The sequence below is a fragment of the Ictalurus punctatus genome, chromosome 11 (assembly GCF_001660625.3).
Source record: "Ictalurus punctatus breed USDA103 chromosome 11, Coco_2.0, whole genome shotgun sequence".
Taxonomy (NCBI): Eukaryota; Metazoa; Chordata; class Actinopteri; order Siluriformes; family Ictaluridae; genus Ictalurus; species Ictalurus punctatus.
In genome coordinates, this window is record NC_030426.2 from 9,885,358 (window position 1) to 9,913,141 (window position 27,784).

A 27,784-nucleotide genomic window follows, 5' to 3' on the forward strand; every position below is an offset into this window, starting at 1 on the left:
GTTCCAACATTGTTTAGCTTGGTGTAATACAATTGGGTAGTGGGTATCCTTATGAAGTTAGCTATTGTTTGAATTGAAGTGCTATAAACAGTCAGTAATATACTTATAAATGATATGGGCATATGGAGGAGAATTAACGGTCTGTGCTGTTCACTACAACACAGTGTGCAGTAATTACAGTGTGTCCAATTACTTTACAGTAATTAAACTTTATACCTGAATGTATAAAGTTCGTTAAACAACTATTCCTAGTGCAGAATCTTCAATATTGAATATGACAATGAGCTATCTGTTAGCATCAGCTGAATTTTAAATAGCACACTGAATCTAATTCATGGCAAAGAGACAGAAAATAATTTATTCAAAGATGGGAGATTTATTTTGAAGGAATCACAGTTGCTTAGGTGTTACAGCTTGACAAATGATAAAACAGTCAGCAAATCAACTAAACATGTTATAGCAAAAAACAAAGTTTGTTAGCAGTCAGCATCAACTCAAATGTTCACATATATTCACAATCGGTTGTTCAAGATAATTTAAGCATGGGGTATTGAAATAAAATTCAGGATCAGGACCTTGGCTCTAATGTTGAAATGTGTTTGCATTAAAACATTATTTGTGGGAAGCTAGCTGCCACCTAAAACCCTTTTCAACCCATTTTTACAAATATGGTACCTCATGTGAAAGTTATAGTAATAATACATTATAATAATGAATTCATCATGAATGGTAGGTTTCTAGGTTCCATATAAGTGCTGATCTTGGACTAAAAGCTGCTTTAATAGGGATTCTCAATATATAATAAGCTTCTATACTTGGCTCAGAAAAAAAAGCTACAGTTTAAGTGAAAATTAGTGTGCACAAATAATGCATCTGGGTTTGATTATAATCAAAAATCCACCTCCTTGCAAGTTTTAGGTTCATTGTGAACATGGCTTTGTGGAGAGTTAGGGAACCTGGGTTTAGTCAAATGTGCAAGAGTTGAAATGATGGCCTCTATTTTCCAGAACTTTGTCAAGGTGTGGGTTACAGTAGTATATCTCATTTACATTTATGGCATTTAGCAGACACTAGAGAGAATGAAATTTTATCTCATTTATACAAATTAGCAGTTGAGGGTTAAGGGCCTTGCTCATGGTCCTAGCAGTGGCAGCTTGGCAGTAGGGATTTGAATTCACGACCTTCAAATCAGCAGAGTTGGGTATAACGCGTTACTTTGTAGGCCTATTCGCATGATTTTTTCTGATAACACTGTAATGTAACGCACATTGTACATTTCAAATATATGTAATTTGATTACAGTTACTGATATCAATAAAATTATGTTACTTGCATTAAAAAATTTGTTAAGAAAACAATATTAAGCAAAATGCATTTTTAAAATAAATCATGTTTTTCATGGCTGCCAGGGGCGTAACCTGGCCTGGGCTGTAGCCCCAAAGATTTTTTCTTTAGCCCCGATTAATTCTCCACTTGGAGTGGTTTGTCACTACGTAACTGAATGTCATTAAAAGAAGACAGCGGTGTTGTAATTTTATATCTTCGGTGAATGGACTCAAGACCATTTTTAGCCTAGTTTGAAAAGTTTTATATTTTATCGGTCTGTTAGTTCTAAAACAGTGACAACACCCGAGGCATGTTTTATGATGAATCCAACTTTTTCTGATCATTTCATACATTGACGCACGCTAAAATTACTGAAAGAACTACGAGTTACACATTGTAGTGTATTTTTGTAGGTTTGATAGGTTTCAGAGTAACTTCAAAAAGTAAAGTAATTAGTAATCTGATTTTACCTTATCAGTAATGTAATCAAATTACAATTTTAAAGTAATAATTAGTAATCTGTAGTGGATTACTTATTTTTTTGGAGTAACTTACCTAACACTGCAAATCAGTAGTACAACGTCTTAACCACTGAGCTACCACTGCCCACAAGTGCCACAAGACAATTCTACACAATGGCCTCAATCACAATAATATTGTTCTTTTTCCAAAGGAGAAGTGTTTGACCCTGTCATTGTCAGGACTAATGAGAAAATTGTGCTTCCCTTCTTTTCTTGGTGATCATTAGTTTCTAAATAAAGCTACTGCAAAGTCACTGAAATGCATGTGTTCAAATAGACACACTCTTTGGAGACATTTAGGAGAGCTGCAGGAAATGGATTAATTTGCTAAGTTTTAATTACAGGTTGATAATTTTAAGCTTAAAGATAAAGTGCTTACATCTATACATTCTCAACCATCATGATTTCATCTCATATCACCAATGCTCCATTCCTCTGTTTTCTTCGGGTCATGTATAAAAGACCCTGTTTATTTACCTGGCACTAATCTCTCTTCTTCTCTATCTCTCCAAATAGACTTACAGAGTATATGTTTATATCACAGCGGCTTTGTGTGTTCTGAAGTCTTTCACAGTAAATCTGTGAGAAATGTTGAATGAGAAGAGTGGCACTTAATGATGATGTTATCCCAGGCTTGATAAGAAGAGGTAAGAGTCGACACGTTTCCTCTGAAAAGTCAGAGGAAGAGGAGCAATGCATATGTCTTTCCCTTCAGCTCAATTTAGCATGGATTTTTTGGTATTGCACCCCTTCCTCAGCCGGCACGAATTAGCGCCGTGTCCTGATTTGCTCACCAGAGAAGAACTGAGCTGCCTTGTCATGTCTCTGACTCTGCCCCAGCCAATGGGATGACAAACACTGTTATGTCATCACCTGATCCCAGTCTGTCATTGGGCAGCCTCCAACCCCGCTCTTTCAGAACACCACGAGACCTCATTAGGAGATCTTGAGCAGCCAAAGTATACCTTTCACAAAGAGAAAATAAGAATATATAAAGTAGGAATATATAAATATATATACAAAATATATAAAAATAAGGATATATTTTCAATATATACATTTGATAATGGGAAAAGATGTTAAATGGAGAAATGCAAACCACTGACAGCTACTGATGCATCACACCCACTCAGCTGTGCTTTTAGTCTTCGCAAATGTGGGGTTTGATTTTATGCCTCCACCACTGAATGGTGAAGGCATTACTTTTTTCGGGTTGTCTATCTGTCCGAGATTATTGTTAGCGTAATATCTCAAGAACGAGTGTTTTTATGTTTGCAGTGTTTATATGAAATCATCATTGGAATCAGCAGATGAACTGATTAGATTTTGGTACTGAGCCAAACAGGGTAAAGGTCACAGCAAGGTCAAATGTCTGAAATTGTTTTTTTTCAGTAGCTTCTTTCATGTTTGAATTACACTGTGTGATCAAATGTATGTGCACCCTTTGCTAACCGGTGCATAAAATCAAGCACATAGCCATGCAATCCCTATAAACAAACACTGGCATGAATGGGTCATACTGAAGCACTCAGTGACTATAACATGGCACTGTTATAGGATGTCATCTTTGCCACAAGTCAGTTTGTGAAATTTCTGGCCTGTTAGATCCACCCCAGTCATCTGTATGTGCTATTATTGTGACCTTGAAGTGTCTAGGAGAAACAATAGCTCAGACACAAAGTGGTAGACCATGTAAAGTCACAGAGTGAGGACACAGAGTGCCACAGAGTGAGGACACACAGTGCCAAAGCACATAAAATTCACCTGTTCTCACTCACTACAGAGTTCCAAACTGCCTCTGGAAGCAACATCATCACAAGATCTGTGTGTCAGGAGCTTCATGAAATGGGTTTCCATGGCTGAGCAGCTGCACACAAGCCTAAGATCACTATGCACCATGCTCAGCATCAGCTGGAGTGGTGTAAAGCACACTACCACTGGATTATGCAGCAATGGAAACTGGAGATACTGGAGTGATGAGTGGAGGAACTCCGGTGGTCCAGAGTCCTGATCTCAACCCAAATGAACACCTCTGGGATGAACTGAAATGCTGATTGTTAGCTAGTCCTTCTTCTGACCAAATGGGCACAAATTCCCATAGACACCCTCCAGAATTTTGTAGAAAGTCTTTGTAGAGTAGTGGAGACTTTTATAGTCACAAAGTTTACTCTCTGACATAGTAAACACCTGTCTCTCCCTCTCTGTCCTCATCACGCAGTAGGCTGTGCTACTGCATATTATTTCAGTTTGAAAAGTATATTACTTTTCTGAAGGAGTATAACATGTTGTAAAGATTTATTTCTCATGTGTCACCTGCTCAGTGGTGTGGTCAATTTTGAATTCACAATGAATATTTAACGAAGTCAGGCTTAAAATAAAAATAGTTCAATCTTTATCTTGTTTATACATGTATGTATGCAGTTTAGGAAAAAGAGCTGAAAGGTTAAAAGTACCTCATTGGGTCATTAGGCTCACAGCAGGACAGAAATTTTGTCACTGCATCTGCTACTTCTCTGTCAGAAGTCACATCCCACAATCCATCAGTGCCCATAATAAGGACGTCATCAGGGCCATGCTTGTGCTCTGAAATATTGTATACTTTCACCTGAACATACAACAAGAGAGCAAAAGAGGAAATTAGTATAAAGCTAACACAATCTTTGCCTTGACTGAGCATGTAAGATGTTGTGTTACATATTTTAAAAATCCTAAAAACCTTTGATTTAAATCATCCTGAGTCAACAGATTCTCAAAATGAATTAACAGAAGAGACCAAAAGATGGCACAAGTGGATAAAGTCAGTGCCAAACACTAAATGATAACTGTACAACCACAATTATAACCTACCTCTGGACAGCAGGATAGGAATGGTTTGATATGAATGTTTGAATTGTAAACTTTCAGATCATGGTCTCCTAAACCACGTGTTACTCCAATTGTGGCCATGACTCGGGCCTATGAACACACACACACACACACACACACACACACACACACTTATAATAAAAAAAACACAGTAGGGTAAACATCTAAGGAGGAAATTGACAAGTAAAACTGAATGAGCAACGGAACAAATATAAAAGTGCAGCTGCAATAACTCTATAGTTTGTGTTCTTATAAGTTATGAAGCACATTAAACTAATAAAGGTTATTACAGATTGAGTATATAGCTCCTTTAGATTGATTACCTTTTTCCCCTCTCCATAAATGAGGGGGAACTTGAGGTCATCTTCAACAATTGTCTTATATGCCCTGTAATCAAGAAATTAAAATGCGTCATCACTAACACAGATGTGGAATATTTGACCAGAATCTCACATATTGATTTAGTAAAAATGCTTGCATTGTCTACAGATAATCAGCTAAACCTCACACACTCAGACATACTTACCACCCAGTCATGGTGTGGTCTCTAAATAACATCTTCTTGCCTAGCTCGCTGTGCTGAATGCGTCGGGGAAACTCAATGTGTGTGAACTCGTTCCCAAGCAGGTCTGGTTTAAGGAATCCCTATAAACACCGTAAAGATCATGAAGCAGTTTGTTATTATAAGGATTTTGAAAAAGTAATCAAACATTTTCAGAGAGGAAGATATCTACATGAAGACCTTAGCCTGGTGAGCGTACACTCTTGCTCAACATCTTCCAGACACAGGCCTGCAGTGATTCTCGACTTTTGAAAATTATCATTCCTCAGTACATTTTTTTTTTTTTTTGCCACTCACTGACTATCAAAACATCAGGTTGGAATAAATCATGATATCATCTTAAATTCAGCTTTGGTAAAAAATGCACATGTTAGTATGGTTCTATTTATAACATTTCCATTAAAAAAAAAAAGAATTTGTTTTGTTTTCATTCAAAATTACCAGTGAACTGATCTGTGCACTTATGGTACTGCAGGTGAGAAACTCACCAGGTACTGCAGCCGTTGTCTCTCACTCTCTGGTGTGAACTCATTAGACATGGGAATAATCTCATCATTGCGAACAATTATGGCTCTAAAATACAAAGAGTAGATCCTTAATGCCTAGAAATGTATAGTTCTTTCAACAAATATTATAGAAATAGGACTTTTGTCAATTGCATCCCAGTAAATTACAAAACAATGTTATAGTTTAATTAGATAATTATTTTAAAAACTGTAAATATTTGTAATATTTTAGTGTCGGTTCATTCTGTAATCTTCTTACCTGCTGTCACCTGCATTTGCTACGTAGAGTTTCCCTAACAAATGCACAGCAGTCAAGGCACAACATCCTCCAGAAATGCTGTAAGATGCCTTCTCCTTTTCAATGAGGTCATCCTTCGTAGAAAACACAGCAGAATATTATTCTAACCAAAAATACACAGTGCTGTCTGTAAGTAATCGTGCCAAGCCTTTTGGTTTTGGCTCTGTACTGCTGCTCTGTGTGACATGGACTCATTAGAACATTTCAAATAAAACAATTACTCTAACGAAGAATGAAGTAATGAAGTAGGCACACAGTGTGAGATTTTATTAGAGGACATACCCATATCAAGTATTATAGGCTTTTTTTCTACTTCTTTTTTTTTTTTAAAAGATGGCACTCCCATTTTAGATGGCAGGACGTAAAAAAAAAACTGCCTATGTGTTGCCATATCCTTAATGAATGTACAAGAGAGCTAAGAAAATGACTGGAATGAAGTGGCATTTCCACCTTAATCCTGCTTCTGTCTCTCAGTGTGTCAGCCATATAATTGTCACTGACACTAAAGCAGCCCGTCATGACACTGCTTTAATTAATCACATTGACAATGTGAAAAAAATACTGCCAAAAATAATAAGTGAAAATGAACTGTTTAGAATATTGCTAAAAAGCACACAGCTCTACATAGGTGCTTTTTAGCAATATTCTAAACAGTTCATTTTCACTTAAAATGATAAACCAAAATACTGTATATCAACTCAAATATGAAATATGGTGTCATGGCCATGCAGTACCTCCCAGTTAAACTGCATTACTGTAACCTGCATTACTATCTCCCAGTTAAACTGCATTACTGTAACCTGCATTACTATCTCCCAGTTAAACTGCATTACTGTAACCTGTGTTACATACCTGGTAAAACATCACCAGAGAACATAAATGTATTTCAGCAATGGATTTACTAGCAAGTACTAATTGTGATGATTTTGTGATGTAATTATAATTGAAGTATAACCGAAGTAGATATTCCGCACTTTCACCTCATGTGTCTAATCTAATCTAATGTAATCTGTTAAACTGCAGAGACAAATTTTTGCTTTCCAGATCAAAATTTATGTCACTGTCCAAATATGTTGACTGGGCTGTAAAACAAATATTTACGACATTCACAGAGATCAGTATAGCTTGTCACAGTGAACACAAATTGGCTAAATAGTGTAGCAGATATTTGATTAACCCTATTAGACCAGCTAATCTGATATAATTCACTGACGTCTTGTGAGCATCACCATGTCATAGTTATTTATGTGAGAGAAGATGGTTTTTGTCCAGATAAAACTAAAGACACTGTATTTGGATAACTACACAACTAATTTTTCTCCTTTTTACAGACTAAAAAAATCTAATTGGTTAAAAAAAGGCATGAAGTTTATTATGCTGGACTGTGGACTGCTTGCTTCATCACTGAGTATGGATCAGGGTTTTTTTTTTTTGATGGATCTTTTGTCTCTGGAAAGTTGCACCAGAGTGAATTGAAGTGTCCTATTAAGAAGACTAAAAAGTGCACGTATATAGTATTGGCTGTTTGAGATGTGCCATGATGAATTGGAATGTTTGGCTGACAAGAGTAACTGGTCTGGCTGGTTATGTATATCTATGTAAAACCTATGCAAAGTTTCATGACATTAATGTAGGTCTGAAAGGGTTAAACTGATTACGCTCACTAGTTCAGTACTGGTTGTATATTTGTGATCAATATTTGACTCAATGTCAAATATTTTAAGGCCTGGAACGTCATGGTCTCACCATCTGTTTGAAGGCATTCTCTATGATTCCCATAACCAGGCTTTCCAGACTGACAACCTTCTCCATGTGGAATCGAGCAATGGGATCTGCAGGCCCATCCTGGTCTTCTGCATCCATGCAGGATCCCTTCTTTTGCTCAGCCTGATAGGGACTCCCATTTTTAGCTAGGCAGATGGGTGGTGGGCTGCTCTGATTCTCCAAAAGATGGGCTACTTCACACAAACGATCTCGGATGAGACGATGGAGGAGTTTGGAGGCCATGAGGGCGGCTCCAGAGCCAGCATGACCATCAAATACACCCCAGAAATGCATGGGGATACCTGTGGTGTCCTGTAGACAGAAAGAGACAAAGATGGGTGGTGGTGTGAAAGGAAAGGAGAATAGGTACCCAGTCAGAACAAAGGTGTGATTTTATGATAAATGTGGTTGTGAAAGGAGTTGTCACAGGGTTCAAAGGTTCATCTTACTAATAGTTACAATAAGCAACACAACTGTAGAAAAGCATACATGAGGTTAATTATTGCATCTTAAAAGCAGTGTTGTACCTCTGATCTGTGTAAATTGTTATTATTTCGTCTTCTGGGAAACATGCAAATATCTTATGTAGCATCTGAAGGGCAGTACTAAATGAAACAATAAGATCTTTAAAGAAAATAATAACAAATTACACCAATCATCCTGTTTAAAAGTTGACATTCCCCTGGCTCTTACTGTAGTGTGTTGCCTTCTTGAGAATCAGTGAATGTTTGCACCTTTTGTAATAGTTGTGTAATAGTTAATCCCTCAGTTGTCCTAAGTGTGAAAAGATGGATCTCAACATCATATAGACACTGTTGGAAAGGGGTTAAATATGCAGAAGATGCTGGAAAAGCTAATAATGTGCAGGACCTGGAGGATTTTTCTGAAGAACAGTGGGCAGTTTAACTGCTCAGGACAAACAAGGGTCTCATGATCAACTATCACAAAACATAAAAACGGACATTGGTCATCCAGGTAACAACACACAGTATCTATAATCAAGCGTATGTAAACATTTGAACTGGTTCATTTGTGCAAATTCAGTTATTATTGTGTGCTGTGTATGTAAACATCTCTCATGTGAAATAGCTTATTTAGGGCAGAATTAAACATTTAGCAGATTCTGCATAGGGTATGTAAATTTATTAGCACAACTGTATCTGCACCGCCCCTTCCTATATAGTGGCAAACATGCTACATTACAAAATTCAAGACTTACTGATGTAACTTGAGGGAATTAATGATGCATTCAAGCTACGTCAGAAAGATCGTATTAATGAGTTGAACGCACATGAATGCCGCCACAAAGTCGTAATTACGAGTGGGAAACTTGAGTTGGGGACATGTCAGTAAGAAAACATGGTGGACTCAATGGATGCAACGTCTGTAGTTGACGGTAAATTTGTTGAAATTGAATGCTTACAATAAATCAAGCTAACTGCCTGCACAAAATACGATAGCATCGTACAATTACAATATAATATGTAACACTAAACTGTACAGTGGCTTCATAAATTGATTTGAAGAAAAAAAAAACACACCTGATGCACATTCTTTGTTCTTCTTCATTTTCTAGACGTATAGTTTAAAAAGCTTGCGGTATTATTTTCTGTAGTTAATTAAGAGAATTTACACCAACTCTGAAATACAAACTTCTCAGGAGGACTTGAACAAACAGCAACTCAGGAGATTAAAACCTTGTTTAGTCTTTCTTAGGCTTGGAAAAGCAGACATGAAGCTAGTAGTAAGACCCAAAACCACAAATCAATGGCTACCATTGCAATGGAAAATACAGTGTATGTGTGTGTTGAAGTGGTCTAAGTGTTAAGTTTTAATATATATATATATATAATAAATCATATTATATATTAAACCTGAACACAAGGTTTGTGTGGAATGTGGAGGACAACTACATATGTGTGTGTGTGTGTGTGTGTGTGTGTGTGTGTGTGTGTGTGTGTATTAAGTATAGGTTATACATAACAATGTTGATTTATTTGATTGACAATACAAATAAATAAAAGCACAAAAGAACAAATAACTGTCTGCCTGTGTTCTCTGAGCACTGCACTGCCAAGATTATTATACACATACAGTATTATTGGTTACAAACTATTTTGGAAGTTGAACTGCAAGATAAAATTGCAGTCCAAATGTGAGAAACTGAATGAGGAACCTGAACCTGAAACTGAGATGAACTTGCTTTCTGTGGCCAAACTGTGTTGGTCTAGACCTAGTAAATCTTACCCCACTGTCCTCTAGAAGCACGGAGGCACGCTGCTGTTTGCTTGTCAGCTTCTTCACGTATAGCACGTCACATGAGGCCTGGTCCTCATTCAACATACTCTTTCCTGCATTTATCACCCTAAGATAAATGAAGAGAGAAAGTTTATTTGTGTAGTCAAATTCTTCACATTATCAGATCATGTTTTCAGCTACATATCCTCAGGTAGCCTGGCTAAAACTTTATAATACATTGGAAATAAAATCAAGTTGAACAGAACGGAGCATTAGGGCATTGAAATATTTAGAAAACTACACACTGAAAGATTGTTAAAAGCAATAAAAATGACCACACTGAGAACTCGTCATATAAAGCACATTAGCAGAGACAGTGTGCATTGAAAAACCTGATCCCTACCTAACAGCAACTGGATCTGATAGTGATTAAAAATATTAATCTGAAAAGGTCTCATTTACATACCATATTGAAAAAAGTATTTCAAATAGGCTGTATTAATAACTTTACGAACTGCATTAAATAGTAATTTCTCAGTATGTGGCTTTGGATCCCTGAATGAATCCTTATTGATATGCAAATTTACTTGGCCTCTTCTTAATATCCTTCACTGCTGCATTCATAAACTCTTTGCAGGTCTTCATGTATTATTATAGTGAGTGTGAGTAAGTTCTTATGTAAACCTTACTTCCTTTTTATGAGTAAACAGATGTAACACCGTCTCAAAAAGCTCTCAGCTGCTTACATACTTTTCAGGAAATAGCATCTCTGCACTCAATGCCGAAGGAATGAGGAAACCCCTTCAGATTATGACATTTTTAGACATCTTTGACATCTTATATATATAGATCTAAAAAGTATAGAGTTTCTTGAAATGACATGCGCTTCTCTTTTTTCAAGTATTTTAACCACAAGTAATGTTATAGCATTTTAAAGTCTTTTTCGTCCCAAAAGTAAAAAGGGAAAAAAATGCATTTAAATTCCATTCTAACAGCCAGTATCAATATACAAACTGAATCGGTTAGGATTATGTTCATTTCACTACAGCCTTAATTTACCTTAATCAAAGTGTGACGTTCACCGCGTATGGAAATTTAAGGTTGTAGACATCTGTACACAGATCGACTGCATTTAAAGCTATGTTTGTTAACACAGCTGGTTCAGTGTGATCATTTCCGGAAGGTAGCTGAGGCAAAATGTAAAAAATAAAGTAATTTTGGTGAAATATGGTTTCTTCAAGTTGGTGTCAAATTATATATATGTTTTTGGAGGGGGGGGGGGGGGGGGGGGAGGGTACTTTGTACAAGTAAAAGGGAAAAAAAAATATCTTTAACACACATTTTAATGACAATCAGTAAAAATAATCTGACGTCCGTTTTACTCTGTGCAATTACATTAGTCTTGTCACACTGTAGATACACATCCAATACAATCTCGGCTAAATTCTATACCACACTGTGCGATATATGATCTATAGCTATCGTTATCATATCTATCCTCTAACAGCAGGGCTGTGATGAAAGAAAACTACTATTTTCTGCTTATGTCATCAATCAACATGGGACTAAACTAAACAGAAACATTCCTCAAAGTGAGTATGAGATAATACAGTTATTTTCCCCAGCCATTAATGTGTACTCACTTATTTTGACACTAGCAAGTCACAATTCATCTACCATATCACAGACATACTATACAAATTCACATGTCTAGATTCATCCATCCATCCATCTTCTATACCACTTATCCTTTTCATGGTCACGTGGAACGTGGAGCCTATCCCAGGGAACATCGGGCACAAGGCAGGGTACATCCTGGAGAGGGTGCCAATCCACTGCAGGACACAATCACACACACATTCACACACCCATTCATACACTATGGACACTTTAGACATGCCAATCAGCCTACCATGCATGTCTTTGGACTGGGGAGGAAACCGGAGTAACCGGAGGAGAACATGCAAACTCCGCACACACAGGGCCACGATGGGAATCGAACCCCCAACCCTGGTGGTGTGAGGCGAACGTGCTAACCACCGTGCGCCCCATGTCTAGATCATCCATGTTATTTTGTCATACTTCGATGATAATCCACTCTAGTTTAACCAGAAGGGAAATGAAAAAGACTGCTTAAAGATTATAGAACACAACTCAACTCAAACTAAACAGAGACAATACCTGTGGCTCCTGCTTCAAACTTTGACATTGACATAGACCAACATGCCAATCATTATATAATATCATAAAGTACATTTTGTGAGGATTGTATCAGGAATTTCTTATATAGCAATTACTTTGGTCCCCAGTTAACCTTATGCGAGCTGCTCTCAAATGAGGAAGTAGAACCGCTGTCTACAAGTTCCTCTTCTGAGGTCACAAGCGCTAACAACACTGTTTCTGAAACCAGGGTTTCCGCTTCAACATTATTTATCTTTAGACAACAGCCCAGTATGAGTGCTCAATTTATTGGCTTTCATCTGCACAATAAAGGCAGAACATTTGGGGGCTTGAAATGTTGTGTATTATTGTCTAAAGGAAGTCTGATAAGCCACATTTTAATCCACCATTTATTTAAAATGAATCACAAAACAGTGAGTATCCTTAGAAATATATCATATAATAAATTTGATAAGTCCTGATAATTGTACCAAAAATATAAATAAAACATTACAAATAATATAATATACACAAAACATTATGAGTCCACAAATAAGTATTCTGCAATAAAAGGTATCTTCTAAGAGGTGACGAAACTCTTCTAAGAGGTGACAAAACTCGAATAAGCGTTTCCTGTTTTAGATGACTTCAAATGTAAATAGTCAGTGTTTTCTTAAGAAAAGTGTATAAGAATCTCCACATCATAATTGAGTACTTAAATATAGTATTTTAGGAAACTAGAAAGTAGTGTAGTCAAGAACCCTTGGAGCAAATGGCTCACAGAATTGCTATTTAGTGTCGGATGCTCAGCGATGACATCAAGCACCACTCCCAATCCTGTTAGGCTGACAGTAAATGGAGATAGGGAGAACTGAAGATAATGTTGTATAGATGTCTTCTGATCTAGACAATAGCCTACAAATTAATGTATCATGTTGCAGATCAATGATTTAACTCTCTACAGGACAAACAGTAAGTGCTCCATTAACACAATGTGACTGATAGCTACAGAATCACATCATTCGAGCCACATGCTTAGTGTGTAGTGTAGTGTGTTCTGTAGGTCGGGTGGTAGTTATGCTTTGGGTCTGAATATGTTTGGAACAGAACACTGGAAGAAATACAGCTACAATGCAATGTGATAAGACATGATACATAGTACTTTGAACACACACAATGTTTTAGCAAAACACTGATTTCAGATTTGAAGCGTAAAGCACAAAGAAAGATCACATTCATTAATGTGAATATAAACAATGTACAGTGATACATTTACAGTGTTTATTCAATATTCATCCTTAGTAACTGCCTGGTTAAGGTTACAGAGGTTTAAATCAGGGAACTAGTTTGTTTTAGGCCTATATTATGGGGAATATAGTCAACTACCGGTAAATTAATTAGAAAATGTCACGGGGCAGGTAAAAAAAACTGTACTAGCAGAATTTTTTAAATAGTCCTGCACATATCTCTATAAAACAAAACAAAACAAAATCCTTCTGATTTATGCTACACCCACTTGGGTTTAAATCTGAAAACAGACACAGGTATGAATATCTGGAGCTATACAGATACGGACAGTTCCATTGCATTACACTCCTACTATATATGGGGACCAAGGGTCAATCCTATGTGGAAATTTGAATGTTCGGTGATTGCATGAATTTTCGTTGCTAGGTGTGAATGTGTGTGTGATGCCCTGTGATTTTTTTTTGACGCAAGCTTCGTCATTCATTAGGGCTTCACACATAATCAGAATATGACAGTGGAATCTGCCAATTTCAGTTTCCAATGAGTGGTATCATCATTTCGAAGTTCACAGATTTTAGTTGTAATCAGTCCTGCCTGTGTTGATTGTGCCATTCATGAAATTCAGAAAGTACGTGTTCTTCTCATTTCCGTACTTGCTCTTGCTCATTTTTCTTCCTTGCTTCCCTAAACACTTCTTGACTCCCTTATTATAAGGATGCCATGAAAGGATTCAAGAGAAGGAAATAAGGACAGATTAAATTAGTGTTATTATTTGCAAATGTTAATATTATTTATAAATGAGATGCCCTTACTCACTGAAGTGTCACTTTAAAGTGTTATGACTTATTGATATTTAATTATATATATATATATTTAGCTGTAATGTCTGTTCCTGGGCATAGGAGCTGCATGTACACAACATGCTGTGATTACACACTTAATTAAAAAATAAATATCAATTTAAGTATTAGGTAACAAGCGAGGTCAATGTAAAGCATAAATTAAAGTTTTGCAATGGCATGGGGAGGACAGCCAGAATTAGTTTCGGGTTTGCTGGGGAAAACAAGGATATAATTAATAATGCAGGTCAGTGCTACTGCCTTGAGTCATCTGTGAGATACACTGCTTTTTTTTTAATTTAGATTCCTATGTAGTCTCATATATATTTTCTTAGAGGTCAGTAGCTAAAAGTGGGTTTACTCACCTGACGTGGCATAATAAAAGGCCTGTAAAAATACTATTTCTCTTTAGAATAGTCTTAAAACATTTAATTCTATTTCTCACTTAACTCCATATTTAAAAAGAGAAACAAACAGTCAGTTCAGTAATAGTTCTAAAAACTGTCAAATATAAAACTCTACTTTAGCTCTGCTCCCTCAGGCCAGTGATGCCATTTTTCCAGGGCCAGTTTTACTGCTAACATATTCCTGTTTCCAGATTAACAGTAATAGTAGTTGTGTTCAACTAGCGATGGTTTACAGGAAAGGAAAAATTCACGGTAACGGCATCAACGTCAACATTGTATATGAGTGAAGCATCAGGATCAGGATTGGAGTAGTGGAAAAAGCTTCCTTGATTTACTAGAACTCTTGGTCATCTTGAGAATTCCAGGAGAGTTTTGTACCCAAGGAATTTGCAAGCCAACGGAATTTTTAAGGGTCATTGATGGTTTTGGGGTTTGGCCAATCACTTATGGCTTTGCCAATCCCCAAAACCATTACAAGCTACATGCTGTCTTCCACTGGTCCTCAACCTAGAATCTGGATCAATTTATATCCATTTCCTGAGATTTAGTGAAGATACTGGCAGATTTCAGTTGTCTGAATGCTGATGGGCCCCCTGTAATCAAAGCATGGGTAAATATTTTGAACAAAAACAAATATAGAGATGCAGGTGAGGTAGATATATTTGAGCGCCATGGTGATGTATTCATCCATAGTCTTTCTCTGAGTTTTGCAGGTGGAAACACCTCGTCAGTGAAAGACTCTCCGAGGAGAATGGCCAGACTGGTTTAAACGTGCAGGAAGGCTACAGTAACTCAAACAGCCATATACGTATTACATATGTGGTGAGCTGAAAATGCACATTTCAAACCTTGAGGAAGATTAACTAAAACAGCAAAGACCACACTGGGTTCCTGTCAGTCAAGAATAGTGGGCATAGGCTCACCCAAATGGGACAGTTGATGATTGGAAAAGACCAGGCAAAATATTTCCAACCTTCAAATTCAACACACATTCAATTGGCATTTAGTTGTTCTAGACCAAGCAGAGTATGTGCAGGTATTGGGGGATGGGTATCACTGGTTGAAAAACATTGTTTCATTTGTAGTCTATACTGATTTAAGACTACATAAAGGTGCACCTGTGATAACCTAATAGTATCAAGCTTTATGATACATCACATAATTTTGCAATCTTCATAATCATGAGTAAGGTTTCACAAACTAATATTGTGTAAAAATAATAATAATAAACAATGTACACAAATATATGGCAGGTTTTCAGTCTGGTCTGATGGGGTGCATGCAGTTCATGTCTATTTCAGACCTTGTTTTCTGGCTTTAAAATATGAAGTGGCAGAGGTAATCAAAGGATGGGCTGAAAACCACTGCTACTCTCACAGGAAAATGCCTATTTTCTTCATACAAATATATCCCGTGTATCCTAACTGTGGACATTAAGAGGATTGCAGAAATAAAACTCATTGCTAATGAAAAAGGTACAGCTCTAACATGGTGGCCTTGTCTCATCACAGCATACTGCAGAAAATAGTTCTATTGCTATTTTGAAGAAAACAACAACTAATGACAAAAACGCAGGGCCCCAATGACACTATTTGATTAAGGCATGTTAATCCTAATGAATCTTCTCATACATGTCTACACGTAATCTCCACTAGCCTGTTTAACCCCTATCAACAGGACTACTGTTATAACAGCGTGCAGAACATCCTTTTATCCTAAATGATATTGCAACAGGTGGCACATTCATACATTCATAATCAATAAAAGAGGAAAAAATAGCTTGCTTTGCTTTTGGACTCTGAATAAGCAGCTTTTCAGTCTGCACCCTGATCACGTGACTTGATTCTGTCTTTTCATGTTTTCATGTTTTGAGTTGAAGCAAAGAGGATGCGGTGTGTGCACTTACTGGCAGATAGAGCACGGTGTTCGTACACTGTCTAGAGGTGTAAAAAGCCTGCGTATGCCGCAGTTTACTTTAGGCTGCTGAACGCCTCAGATCACCATTCAGCCAAGCCTGCTGTCGATCGCAGCCTACGTCATCATTACACACTGAGAGATGGCGCACGGGGCTTAGAGCATAACGTTCGCTATACAAAACAACAACATCAACAACAACAAAAAAAACAGTGTTGAATGAATACCTACGCTGGTTATATGGGTCCCGATTAATTTAAATGAAGATCGTAGACGTTAATTTAACACTGTACCCAAGACGCGTACTGCTGCGCAGTTGCATTACACCGAGCTGAGCTGAGGTTTGCCCTTGGATGTGATGTATGTGCCTCGCAGCATCACCGACCCGAACCCTAAAACACATTCAGTCCACTCGCACTGAATGAGTGACCCATAACGGAAGGTGCATGCGCAAGAACCATAAATAATCTGCGACTCACTCTGCATATCCGGTGCGCCAGGGCATCTTGGCGTCTCTCCGAAGTGTGATTACGGGCCGGGATGCGTGCTCGGCCGCGTACTGCACCAACTCATTGCTCAGCTCCAGAAAGTCGGGCCGCGCGTACGGGAAACGCGGGGGCAGAGAGTCCGCTCCGCTCTGCTGCTGCTGCTGTTGAGGATGATGATGGTGGTGGTGGCCGTGCGGAACAATGCCGCCTACCAGCGAGGACATGGCATTTTTCACTTTGCTAATCATTGCGGCGGTACAGCGCGCGGAACTCAGGGGAAAGCTAAAAGCGAAAACGGAGCGGCGCAGCGGGCGAGACGCGGTGCAGGAAGCCAGCGCTCCTGAGCTCGTATGACGTCCGAACACACGATGGTATCCTCATAGCGGGGGAAAAAAACCCCAACCTCACCCGATCGAGTGTGGATCATCCAAGAGGCTCTGAGGAGGCAGAGAAGTTCTGCATGTCAGTCTGGTCGCTGTGAGGAGAATGTCTTTACAGCGTGTGCAAAATCAAGGGAGGGGGACCTTGAGAGTGAGGCAGTGACGCCGCGACGTAACCACAACGACCGTGCCACTGATATTCTCTAACCAGATCACTCTTCTTCTTCTTCTTAACAACAACAACAGCAACAACAACAACAACAACAACAACAACAACAATACTAATAGGCCCAGTAATGCTAATACTGCCACTGATACTCTAACCATATCACTCACTTCTTCTTCTTCTTCTTCTTCTTCTTCTTCTTAATAATAATAATAATAATAATAATAATAATAATAATAATAATAATAATAATGACAATACTAATAGGCCTACTGATACTACTACTGCCACTGATACTCTAACTTTATCACTATTGTTATTCTTAATAACAATAACTATAATAATAATAATAATATTAATAATAATAATAATAATACACTGAGTTCAATTTATTAACTAGATACTAGTTCACTTTAGCCTGCCTAATAAATATATGAACATCCTTACACAGTGTTTTAAACCCCCAGCTACACTGCAGCTCTTGATACACTGGTATCAGCACCATCACACACAGTCATTGCCACTGCAGTTTCAATTGTTGTGCAAATAGAATTTGGTCAGTGGTGGTGGGCCTGTGTACAGTAATCCCTTTTCACTGACGAGATAGACCATGTCTTGCAAATTGGGCATAAAGGGCACCTACATGGTAGGTGTATCTGATAAAATGGCCAATGAGTGTAGCTATAAGGGGTAGCTAATAAACTCGTAACTGACTGCACACAGCATGCACAGAGTTGTGTAGGCATTATAATGTAATATAATATAATATAATATAATATAATATAATATAATATAATATAATATAATATAATATAAAAATTTGAGTTGAATGTATTAGTTACCAGAATGCTACCTAATAAATTGTATACTAGGTTAAGCATATAAACATACTACATATATAGTAGGTCCTACACAGCATTTAAAAACCCCAGCTACACTGGAACACATGATACATATGATACACATGATACACATGATGCACCACACACACAATCACACCACTTTGTGATATGTGAGTGGTTCACTACTCGAATGGTCAGTGGTGGTCCTATGTAGTGTCTTTCCACTGATGGGATAGTTAGAAACCAGACCTAATAAACTGGTAACTCAGTATACAGCAGGTGTGTCTCCAGTCTTATCCACAAAGGGCTGTTGTGGCTGCAGGTTTTCATTCCAGCCAAGCAGGATCCACACCTAATAGTTGTTTGGAGACAAAAATGCACTGATTAAGCTTGTGGAATCAGGTGTGGCTCCTGCTGGGTTGGAATGAAAACCTGCAACCACATTGAACCTTTACAGATAATACTGGGCACCCCTGCTATGTAATATACATGGAGTTGGGCAGCTCACCTAGATATCTAGCAACGGAGTAAAATAATAATAATAATAATAATAATAATAATAATAATAATAATAATAATAATAATTGCCTTAGTAGTTAGCACATTTGCCTCATGACCCAGTCAATCACCTGACTTGAATCCAATTGAACAAGATTTAAAAACAATATGTTTAGAAGAATGGGCCAAAATCACACCTGAATACTGCAGCTGATTCATTTCTTCATACAGGAAGCGTCTTGAAGCTGTCATTACAAACAAAGGCTTCTCCACTAAGTATTAAATAAATTTCAGTTAGCATGTTCAATACTTTTTTCCTGTGCCATTCCTTTTTATTACACATAACTTCATTTATGGACTTTAATGTTTGGATTTCTTTATATGTGTGGATTTCTTGAGTTAATACTGATGTCTGGTGAAAATTTCATGTGAATAACCTTATTGGAAATATATTTACTGAAAAAAATGTTGATGCATTCAATACTTGTTCCCCCACTGTATTTCAGTTCAAACTGTAACCATTCTATGTATGATTGAGTGGAATGAAACTGAACGTGTTATGCCATATGCAGAAGTGTAGGGCAGTAAATACCTACCTCATCAAATTATTGTATTACTTGCTAGAATGGCTGCCTTTAATCTGAAATATATTTTCCTTCCGTAAATTCCTTTGCTGTGTCAGCTGTACACATTATTGCTTCTTGTAATCACAACAATGCAATGTGAATATGCTGAGTTGCCATTTTATTAGATAATAGATTAGAATAGTGAAATAAACATGTTCAGGAAATAAGGGCCACACATATTTGAGCATGCGAGACACTAACAATTGAAGATTTGTATTATCTGGTGTTACAACTGAAGGTTTTATATATATATATATATGAAGAAATGTTCAGCAGAAATGTTCAGTAGAAATGTTCAGCAAACATGTTCAGCAGTAATGTTCAGCAGTAATGTTCAGCAGAAATGTTCAGTAGAAATGTTCAGCAGAAATGTTCAACAGAAATGTTCAGTAGAAATGTTCAGCAGAAATGTTCAGTAGAAATGTTCAGCAAACATGTTCAGCAGAAATGTTCAACAGTAATGTTCAGCAGAAATGTTCAGTAGAAATGTTCAGCAGAAATGTTCAGTAGAAATGTTCAGCAGAAATGTTCAGTAGAAATGTTCAGCAGAAATGTTCAGTAGAAATGTTCAGCAGAAATGTTCAGCAGAAATGTTCAACAGTAATGTTCAGCAGAAATGTTCAGTAGAAATGTTCAGCAGAAATGTTCAGCAGAAGTGTTCAGTAGAAATGTTCAGCAGAAATGTTCAGTAGAAATGTTCAGCAGAAATGTTCAGCAGAAATGTTCAGCAGGAATGTTCAGCAGGAATGTTCAGCAGAAATGTTCAGCAGAACTGTTCAGCAGAAATATGGAGTAGAAATGTTCAGCAGAAATGTTCAGCAGAAGTGTTCAGTAGAAATGTTCAGCAGAAATGTTCAGCAGAAATGTTCAGCAGGAATGTTCAGCAGAAATGTTCAGCAGAACTGTTCAGCAGAAATATGGAGTAGAAATGTTCAGCAGAAATGAAACTGGAGATTGTTTTTTGAGCTGAAATAAAAAAAAAAAAGAAAGGGGGGGGGGGTTTCATATTGACTTTGAACAGAGGGTTATCAACTCTAACACAATAGTCTAATGAGAAGGAGAATGGAAGATAAACTATTTTAGCATTAATGGTGAAAGAACAGGAAGAGAACACAACAAATTAATCATTTAAGGTCCAAGTGATTTTGTTTGTGGATAGTGGTTTTATCTCCAAAGTGCAGCTGAAATTTCTGTCCAAGACAGGCCATTTTATGACCAATTACAACCCAATTCAAGACCTAATGTATCAGAGTCATTGTTACTCTAGGCCTAGATGTGTGAGGTGTTTTCCTTTAGTGTGGACATAACTGTTGCTTGAAAGCTTATGGTGCAGGACTAAAAGATTTTGGAATGGGCCCAACAGGCCGTCTGATTTAAACATCATTGAAAAGTAAGCAGGTAGATCTTAAACATGCTATGCATGCAAAATGGCCTAAAATGCTATTTTTTTTTCTGTTTTCACATCAAATATAAAGTAACTGTGAAATAATATTTGAAGAAAGTGTATTATTTTTAAATTAGTCTGTTGACATGCAAGAGGTGTTTATTTCTTTTCATTTCAAAAATCAACAAACTATGTAATTTATCCAGGGGTACCCAAACATGTGCATACATCTGTAGGTATATAAACTAGCATCTCACTGTCATTTTATTAGGTATGCTGATCCTGTAGGTAATAATGCAACATAAATAATGTAACTCACTGTCTCACTGTACACCATATATTACACACAAGGTGGCATTTATCTGGGGAGGTTAGTGAAAGACATTACAAAATAGCTAAAGAGTTAAGAATACCGGAACCATTTACACACATCATGCCACTTTCATACCTATATTCCATTTGCTCTGTTGATACCATGCCTTTTGCACATGTCACTTGCACTTTAATGGCAGTCTACCTCTTTGCCTCTTTGCACTTTACACCTAATGCGACTTGCTGCTTTGCTACTTGCTGGCTTTGTACTTGTACTCTGCCCAATAACTATGTTTACATGCACATCAAATTCTATTTAAAGTCTATATTTGGATTGCGATCATATTCCCAATACGATGTTTATATGCATACAGGCATCAGAATGTTCCTGTATACATGGTTGCTGTAAGTTTGTCTACAGTCTAGAGCTAAGCATCAGTTATCACCCACAATTCCCTGAGGACTGAATATGTGCATATATCTCCTTTTAGTGGATTTTCTGAGTAAGGTGTTTACATGCAACAAATTTCCGATTAACACCGGCATATTCCAAGGTGGGAATGAAAATGTGGGGAATCATAATATTGTCTTAATCTGAATCAGGCAAACAGATTATGGTGTTTACATGATTCAGTACTAATTAGAATATTGCAATTCTAATTAATATCGGAATATTGATGTGCATTATTGTCAATGACAATAAACTTGAATCTAATCTAATTCATATATAGTACACTCATTTATTGGGTTGTCACATTTGTATAGCATTGTATACTGGCAAGTCAATGCATATACATTATTACATATAACATGCAGTTTATTACAAAAGAATCTAGCAGCTTAGTGTAGAAGTAAATATCCTTGATTCTAAGATGAACATTATGCATATATATATATATATATATATATATATATATATATATATATATATATATATATATATATATATATATTACCTCCATCATTGTTCCATTTCAAAACAATCAATATGTCAAAGCAAACCCAATGAACCCCATGTTTCTGTGCACATATACTGTATATATTGTCCACCAGAAGAGGGAGGCAGTGCATAACAGATGAAAGTAAAATGCACAGCGCTCTGTCTCCTGTCTCTCTTTCTCTCAAATAACTACTTGCAATACTCCAACAATACCATACAATAACCCATGAGTGTGATCATTGTAATGATTATAATTTCAGTGATACTCAGAACTGCATGTTGCTTAGCAACTCAGTAATGTTGATTGCACATTATAACCGTCTCACTAGAACTAATACTTTACTTGGGGTTTAGTAAATAAAACTCAATTATGAAAACATATCCCATATACAGTACTAAGCAAACATCTAAAGCACCCTAATCTTTTTAAATACAAATTTTGTCTTAAATGTTTATTTTATGACTTCTACATTATTGAGTCAATACAATTTTTTTATTCTAAACATTACCCCCCCCCCCCCCCCCAAAAAAAATCTAATTTTACAGGAAAATGTTTGTATGTCAGTAAAGAAAGAAACATATTACCAAATACACGACTTTTCAGATAAAATATCATAATGAGGTCTGCCCGGGTTTATTTGCAAAAACAGAAACAACTATGACAGTCAGAATCTCCAGAAGAACTGTGCCAGATTCTCCAAGATTTTCAGAAAAAGTTGTATGTACTCAATTGATTGAGTAATTTTGTTCCTTCAATTTAACTGAGTAATGGGGTCTCTCAAAACTTGTATATTTAAGTTCACTTAACTTGGTGTTCATTTCAAGCGTACTTAACTACATGTTGTCCCAAAAGTCTCCATACATAGGGGAAATTAACACTTTTGAGCAAAAAGTAACTTTATTTACAAAACCTCCTCTACATGATTGCTATTTCTTTTGTAAACACACATGGAGTCGTCTCTCCTACTCATGATGAACTCTTGAATTTCACTATACAGTACCAGCAACAGATAAGATTATCTATTATCTACCAGTCAGTGCATTAGTTCACGTGCTGCTAGGCAGAACTCCTTGCATGGCCAATCACATCAAAGAATGACTAGCGAACTATTTTCATAAATCATGATTTTGAGTTCATAACATTTGAAATCTTAAGTTAATGTATTTTGTAGGCAAACAAGTTAAACAAACTTAGATTTTTGATTTATGGGTCCAAAACACAACATTTTAAGTAATGTTTAGTCATGATTATTCATAGTTTAAGTAAAGACAACATTAGGGTTTACAGTGTAATTTCCTTATAATACTGCATAAAGTGTACCTGTGATGACTGATGCATTTAAAAAAAAATATTGGCTTTGTTTAGTTTATTTTTGTTTATGTACAAATGTTTGATTTGATAATTTTGAAGGCATCTTTGCTTTATAGCATTTCTTTGCATGTGCCTTTTGCAGAGACTTTTGAAGAGTACTGTATATTGGATTGAGAAAATGGATCTCTGACAGTTTATCACACAGCTCTCACACAGGGATTGTTATTTCAATCTAACATGTAATGTTATATTTTTAATGTTTAATGTGATTTTCATTGGTGATTTAACATGAACCGACACCAAAGCCTGGGAGAATTATGGCTTTTTGTTTCCTTATTTCCCGTGTAGGCCTAATTATAGCAAACTCTACAGTTTCAATCAAAATTATTCAACCCCCATAGCAAATCAGGCATATTGTCAAAATTTACAGGCGTTCAACTGTTTGCAATGAACAAATTAAACAAAAGCAACTGAATAGTTCAACACAACAAATGCTTCAAGTGGTTTCCCCAAATTCAACTGAAAATGCAACTTATAATGACTTCTCCAGTTTCATAATTATTCAAGCATGTTTGCACTTAGTAGAGCATGCTTTTGCTGTTATGGCCTGCTGCAAATGAGATGTATAGATTCTGGTAGTGTTCCTGAGGAATCTTATCCCATTCCTCATGAGTAATGGCCTCCAGTTCAGTAATATTCTTGGGTTTGCGTGCTGCAACCGGCTTCTTCAAATCCCACCAGAGATTTTCTATGGGGTTCAACTCAGGTGACTGTGATGGCCCTGTAGAATCTTCCAGGAGTTCTTTTGCAACCAAGCCTTGGTGGAATTTGAGGTACGCTTGGGATCATTGTCCCGTTGGAAGGTCCAATGATGTCCAAGATTCAGCTTCCTCACAGACAGCATGACATTTTCTCCTAGGATTTCCTTATACTTCAACGAATCCATCTTGCCTTCCACACACTGCAGGTTTCCAGTGTCAGAGGATGCAAAGCAGCCCCAGAGTACCACCGAGCCATGACCATGCTTGACTGTGGACAGAGTGTTCTTTCTTCTTCCTCCAGACATACAGCTGATCCATCGTGCCAAAAAGTTCCAGTTTTGTTTCATCGCTCCACAGAACAGAATCCCAAAACTTCTCAGGCTTATTTATATGATTCTGAGCCGACTTTTCGTGTGCTTTTGGGTCAGTAGTGGTGTACATCTTGGAGTTCTGGCATGGAAACGTTCTGTGTTTAGTATGCGTTTTACTGTGCTCACTGAAACCTCAGTGCCTGTTGGCAGCAAGTCTTGCTGCAGGTCTTTTGCAGTCACTCGAGGGTTTTTCACAACCTGCCTTCTCAGAAATCTGGTTGCAGCCGTTGATAGCTTCCTTTTTCTGCCCTGCCCAGGTATTTGTGTATTTTCTGCCCCTAGCCAGTTCAAGTGTTCCAGCTGAAGCATACCTGGTGCAACTAATGAAGCCCTTGATTAGTTGCATCAGGTGTGCTTGAGACAAAACCTGTTTTGCATATTTGTGTTGTTGTGAGGGATTCTGCTCAGGGGGTTGAATAATTTTGAAACTGGAGAAGCCATTACAAGTTGCATTTTTCAGTTGAATTTGGGGAAACCACCTGAAGCATTCATTGTTTTGAACTATTTCAATTGCTTTTGTTTGATTTTTTCATTGCAAACAGCTGAAAGTCGGTACATTTTGACAATTAAACCAGATTTGCACTGTATACGCTACTGTGAATGTTTTAGTATACAGTATATCTTCACACTCTTGCAGTGGTGTCGCCCAGCCTGCCTACTATACGTCATCTACATTAATTTATTCAGCCCTGACATTTCCCTTGACATTGTTGCTTCACACCTCTATAAGAAACCATCTATGCCTCTCCATCCTGCCTTAATCTTCAGCAAAGCTGGAATGGAGTCGTGCGATTAACCACTTGACCCTGAAACTGATGGATCCTCAAAAATCACTGGAATCTTATTGAAAACTGTTCCACAATCACTCCAGCGCTATCTGTCCTGTCCCGGGCTGCTATGCCTTCTAAGATATGTGTGTTTGTGCAAGGTCAATCTTTTTTTTTGCACTAAACAGTCTGACAAGTGGAGAAGAAGCACCTTTAGAGGAAGGGTTACATAGTATAACTACACAGACAGTCATCCATCATTGGAAAATCAGGACAGATAAGAACGACCTCCTCCCATTCATCTTCCTGTACTGTCCTACATCTCCAGAAAGAGTTTATACTAGGTAAAGGATCATCATGCTAGAAGGTACACTTGACAGTTACAGACCATTATAGGGGTTATAGGAATTCACCAGTGGTAAACTATATTCCAAATGAAGTACAGCTCAAAAGAGGTAAGTGGATCAATACTTTACTTATAGAATCATCAAGAACCAGTTTACATTCAAACTCCAGTGTATCTAATATTCTAAAACCTTTGTGCATATACAGCTAAACATTTTTTGTTATTAATTTCCTAAATGTTCAAAAAAAAACCCACCACAAACAAATAAATAGGCAGACAGATTTGGATTTGAATGTGGTGTTGCTCAGTTTGGCTGTGGAGAAAGAATGTAATAACAGAGGAAATATGGAAGAATTTATGATGCCAAAGTGTTAATTTCCTCTTGTCATTAAAGTTGACCACTTTTGTGTATACCATCAGTGAGCTCAGGCAATCTCAGGCACTATTGATTGCTCCCCTTTGCCTTATGGAAGCAAAAAGGCAGAGGCTAAGAGATAGTCTAATGATATTACCAGAATGGAAACGTTTTTACAGTGCAAGTTAATGGCCTGTGCCCAGGTGAAGAGAAGAGCTTGGCAACAAGGAAAATAACAGCACTCCCTGCATTCATGTTGCAGCTGAGTTGCGGCAAAAATGCCAGGACATTATTCTTTAATGATAATGGCAAATGCATTGCAAGCTTAGTTTCTAAAAACAGGAAACTCTGAAATATGATGCAACCTCTTCTTTTAACAGTTTATATATATATATATATATATATATATATATATATATATATATATATATATATATATATATAGAGAGAGAGAGAGAGAGAGAGAGAGAGAGAAATAGATAGATAATGCATGTGCAACACCATTTGAGGCAGCACCTTTTGTTCTTCCTAATTAAAAAAAAAGTGTTTCAAGTCAGCAATCATGCTGTGTTCTGAATAGCAAGCATGGTAAAGAGAAGTGCCGTTCTTTCCATTAATCAGAACTCTTGATCAAACCAAGGGACACCTTTGGCACTTTTTGTAATGTGTACTTTGACTGGATGATGTGTGCTTAATCTGTTTACTTCTAGTTTCACTTCCAAAGGCATTTTTGAAAAAAACAAAAACAAAACACAAAACACTGGGGGTATTTCACTCTGTACAAACACTTGACATGACTGTCAAAGCCAGCAACAATGGCTGTGGGAAAGAAAGAAATCAGCCCCAGCCTTTACTTTGTATGGTGGTGCTGTTGATCTTGGTTCCACCAAAGTATAAGACAATGTGGACGGTAAAAAAAATAAAAAAAATATAAAAAAATAAATAAATAAAAAAATAAATAAAAAAATAAATATATATATATATATATATATATATATATATATATATATATATATATACACACACACACACACACACACACACACACACACACACATATATATATATATATATATATATATATATATATATATATATATATATATATATATATATATATATATAAGTATTACAGCAAAAATGCTTGATAGCTTGTTTGATAACAGAATATAATGATATTGCATTCATTTACATGTGGATTAGTTAAAATGTATTTTCTTTTCATGAACATTAAATACAGTTAGGTGAAGGAAATACATCTGAACACTAAAGCATAGTTTTAAGAAATAACGCCTCATAGTGGAACTTTTTGATTAAACTGCATTCTGCACAATTGCTAAGTGTGGTTGTTGTCTCCCAGAGACCTGGTGGTCTGACCTGTACTCAATCCAGCTGTTTGTGGCCGCCAGGTCAAAGAAATGCAGGACCGTACGGATGGTCCATTTTCTTGTGCGGCTTGACATCAGGAAAAAAATAGCTGATCATACGGTCACACAAATCAACTCCACCCATGTTTTTGTTGTACTCAGCCACAACAGCAGGTCTAGGCAAGTAACATGGTGCTTCTCTTTCACTGATCACCTCAGAC

The 27,784-nt window shown here is 37.0% G+C and overlaps 1 protein-coding gene across 2 annotated transcripts; it reads right to left on the reverse strand.

Annotated features, from left to right (window-relative positions):
* Window positions 1-353: 353 nt before the first annotated feature.
* Window positions 354-17,696, reverse strand: ppm1j (protein phosphatase, Mg2+/Mn2+ dependent, 1J). 2 transcript variants are annotated; one of them, XM_017480457.3, is made up of 10 exons: window positions 17,128-17,696; window positions 10,090-10,207; window positions 7,825-8,154; window positions 6,040-6,152; window positions 5,763-5,847; window positions 5,239-5,357; window positions 5,036-5,099; window positions 4,695-4,802; window positions 4,301-4,452; window positions 354-2,812 (listed from the first exon to the last, which is right to left on the reverse strand). In XM_017480457.3, exons 1-10 carry the CDS (start codon window positions 17,382-17,384, stop codon window positions 2,665-2,667), a joined length of 1,494 nt encoding a protein of 497 aa, XP_017335946.1. In that variant the 5' UTR covers window positions 17,385-17,696; the 3' UTR covers window positions 354-2,664. The 2 variants fall into 2 exon arrangements, with proteins under 2 accessions (XP_017335946.1, XP_017335947.1); XM_017480458.3 differs by lacking the exon at window positions 17,128-17,696 and adding an exon at window positions 16,880-17,091.
* Between the last annotated feature and the right edge of the window lie 10,088 nt (window positions 17,697-27,784).

Coding starts and splice junctions, on each gene's coding strand:
- ppm1j (XM_017480457.3), bottom strand. CDS start 17,384: ATGATTAGCAAAGTGAAAAATGCCATGTCCTCGCTGGTAGGCGGCATT. Junction 6,153..7,824: donor AGAATGCCTTCAAACAGATG/GTGAGACCATGA, acceptor TTTTCTACGAAG/GATGACCTCATTGAAAAGGA. Junction 5,100..5,238: donor GACCACACCATGACTGGGTG/GTAAGTATGTCT, acceptor TCTTGATTACAG/GGCATATAAGACAATTGTTG.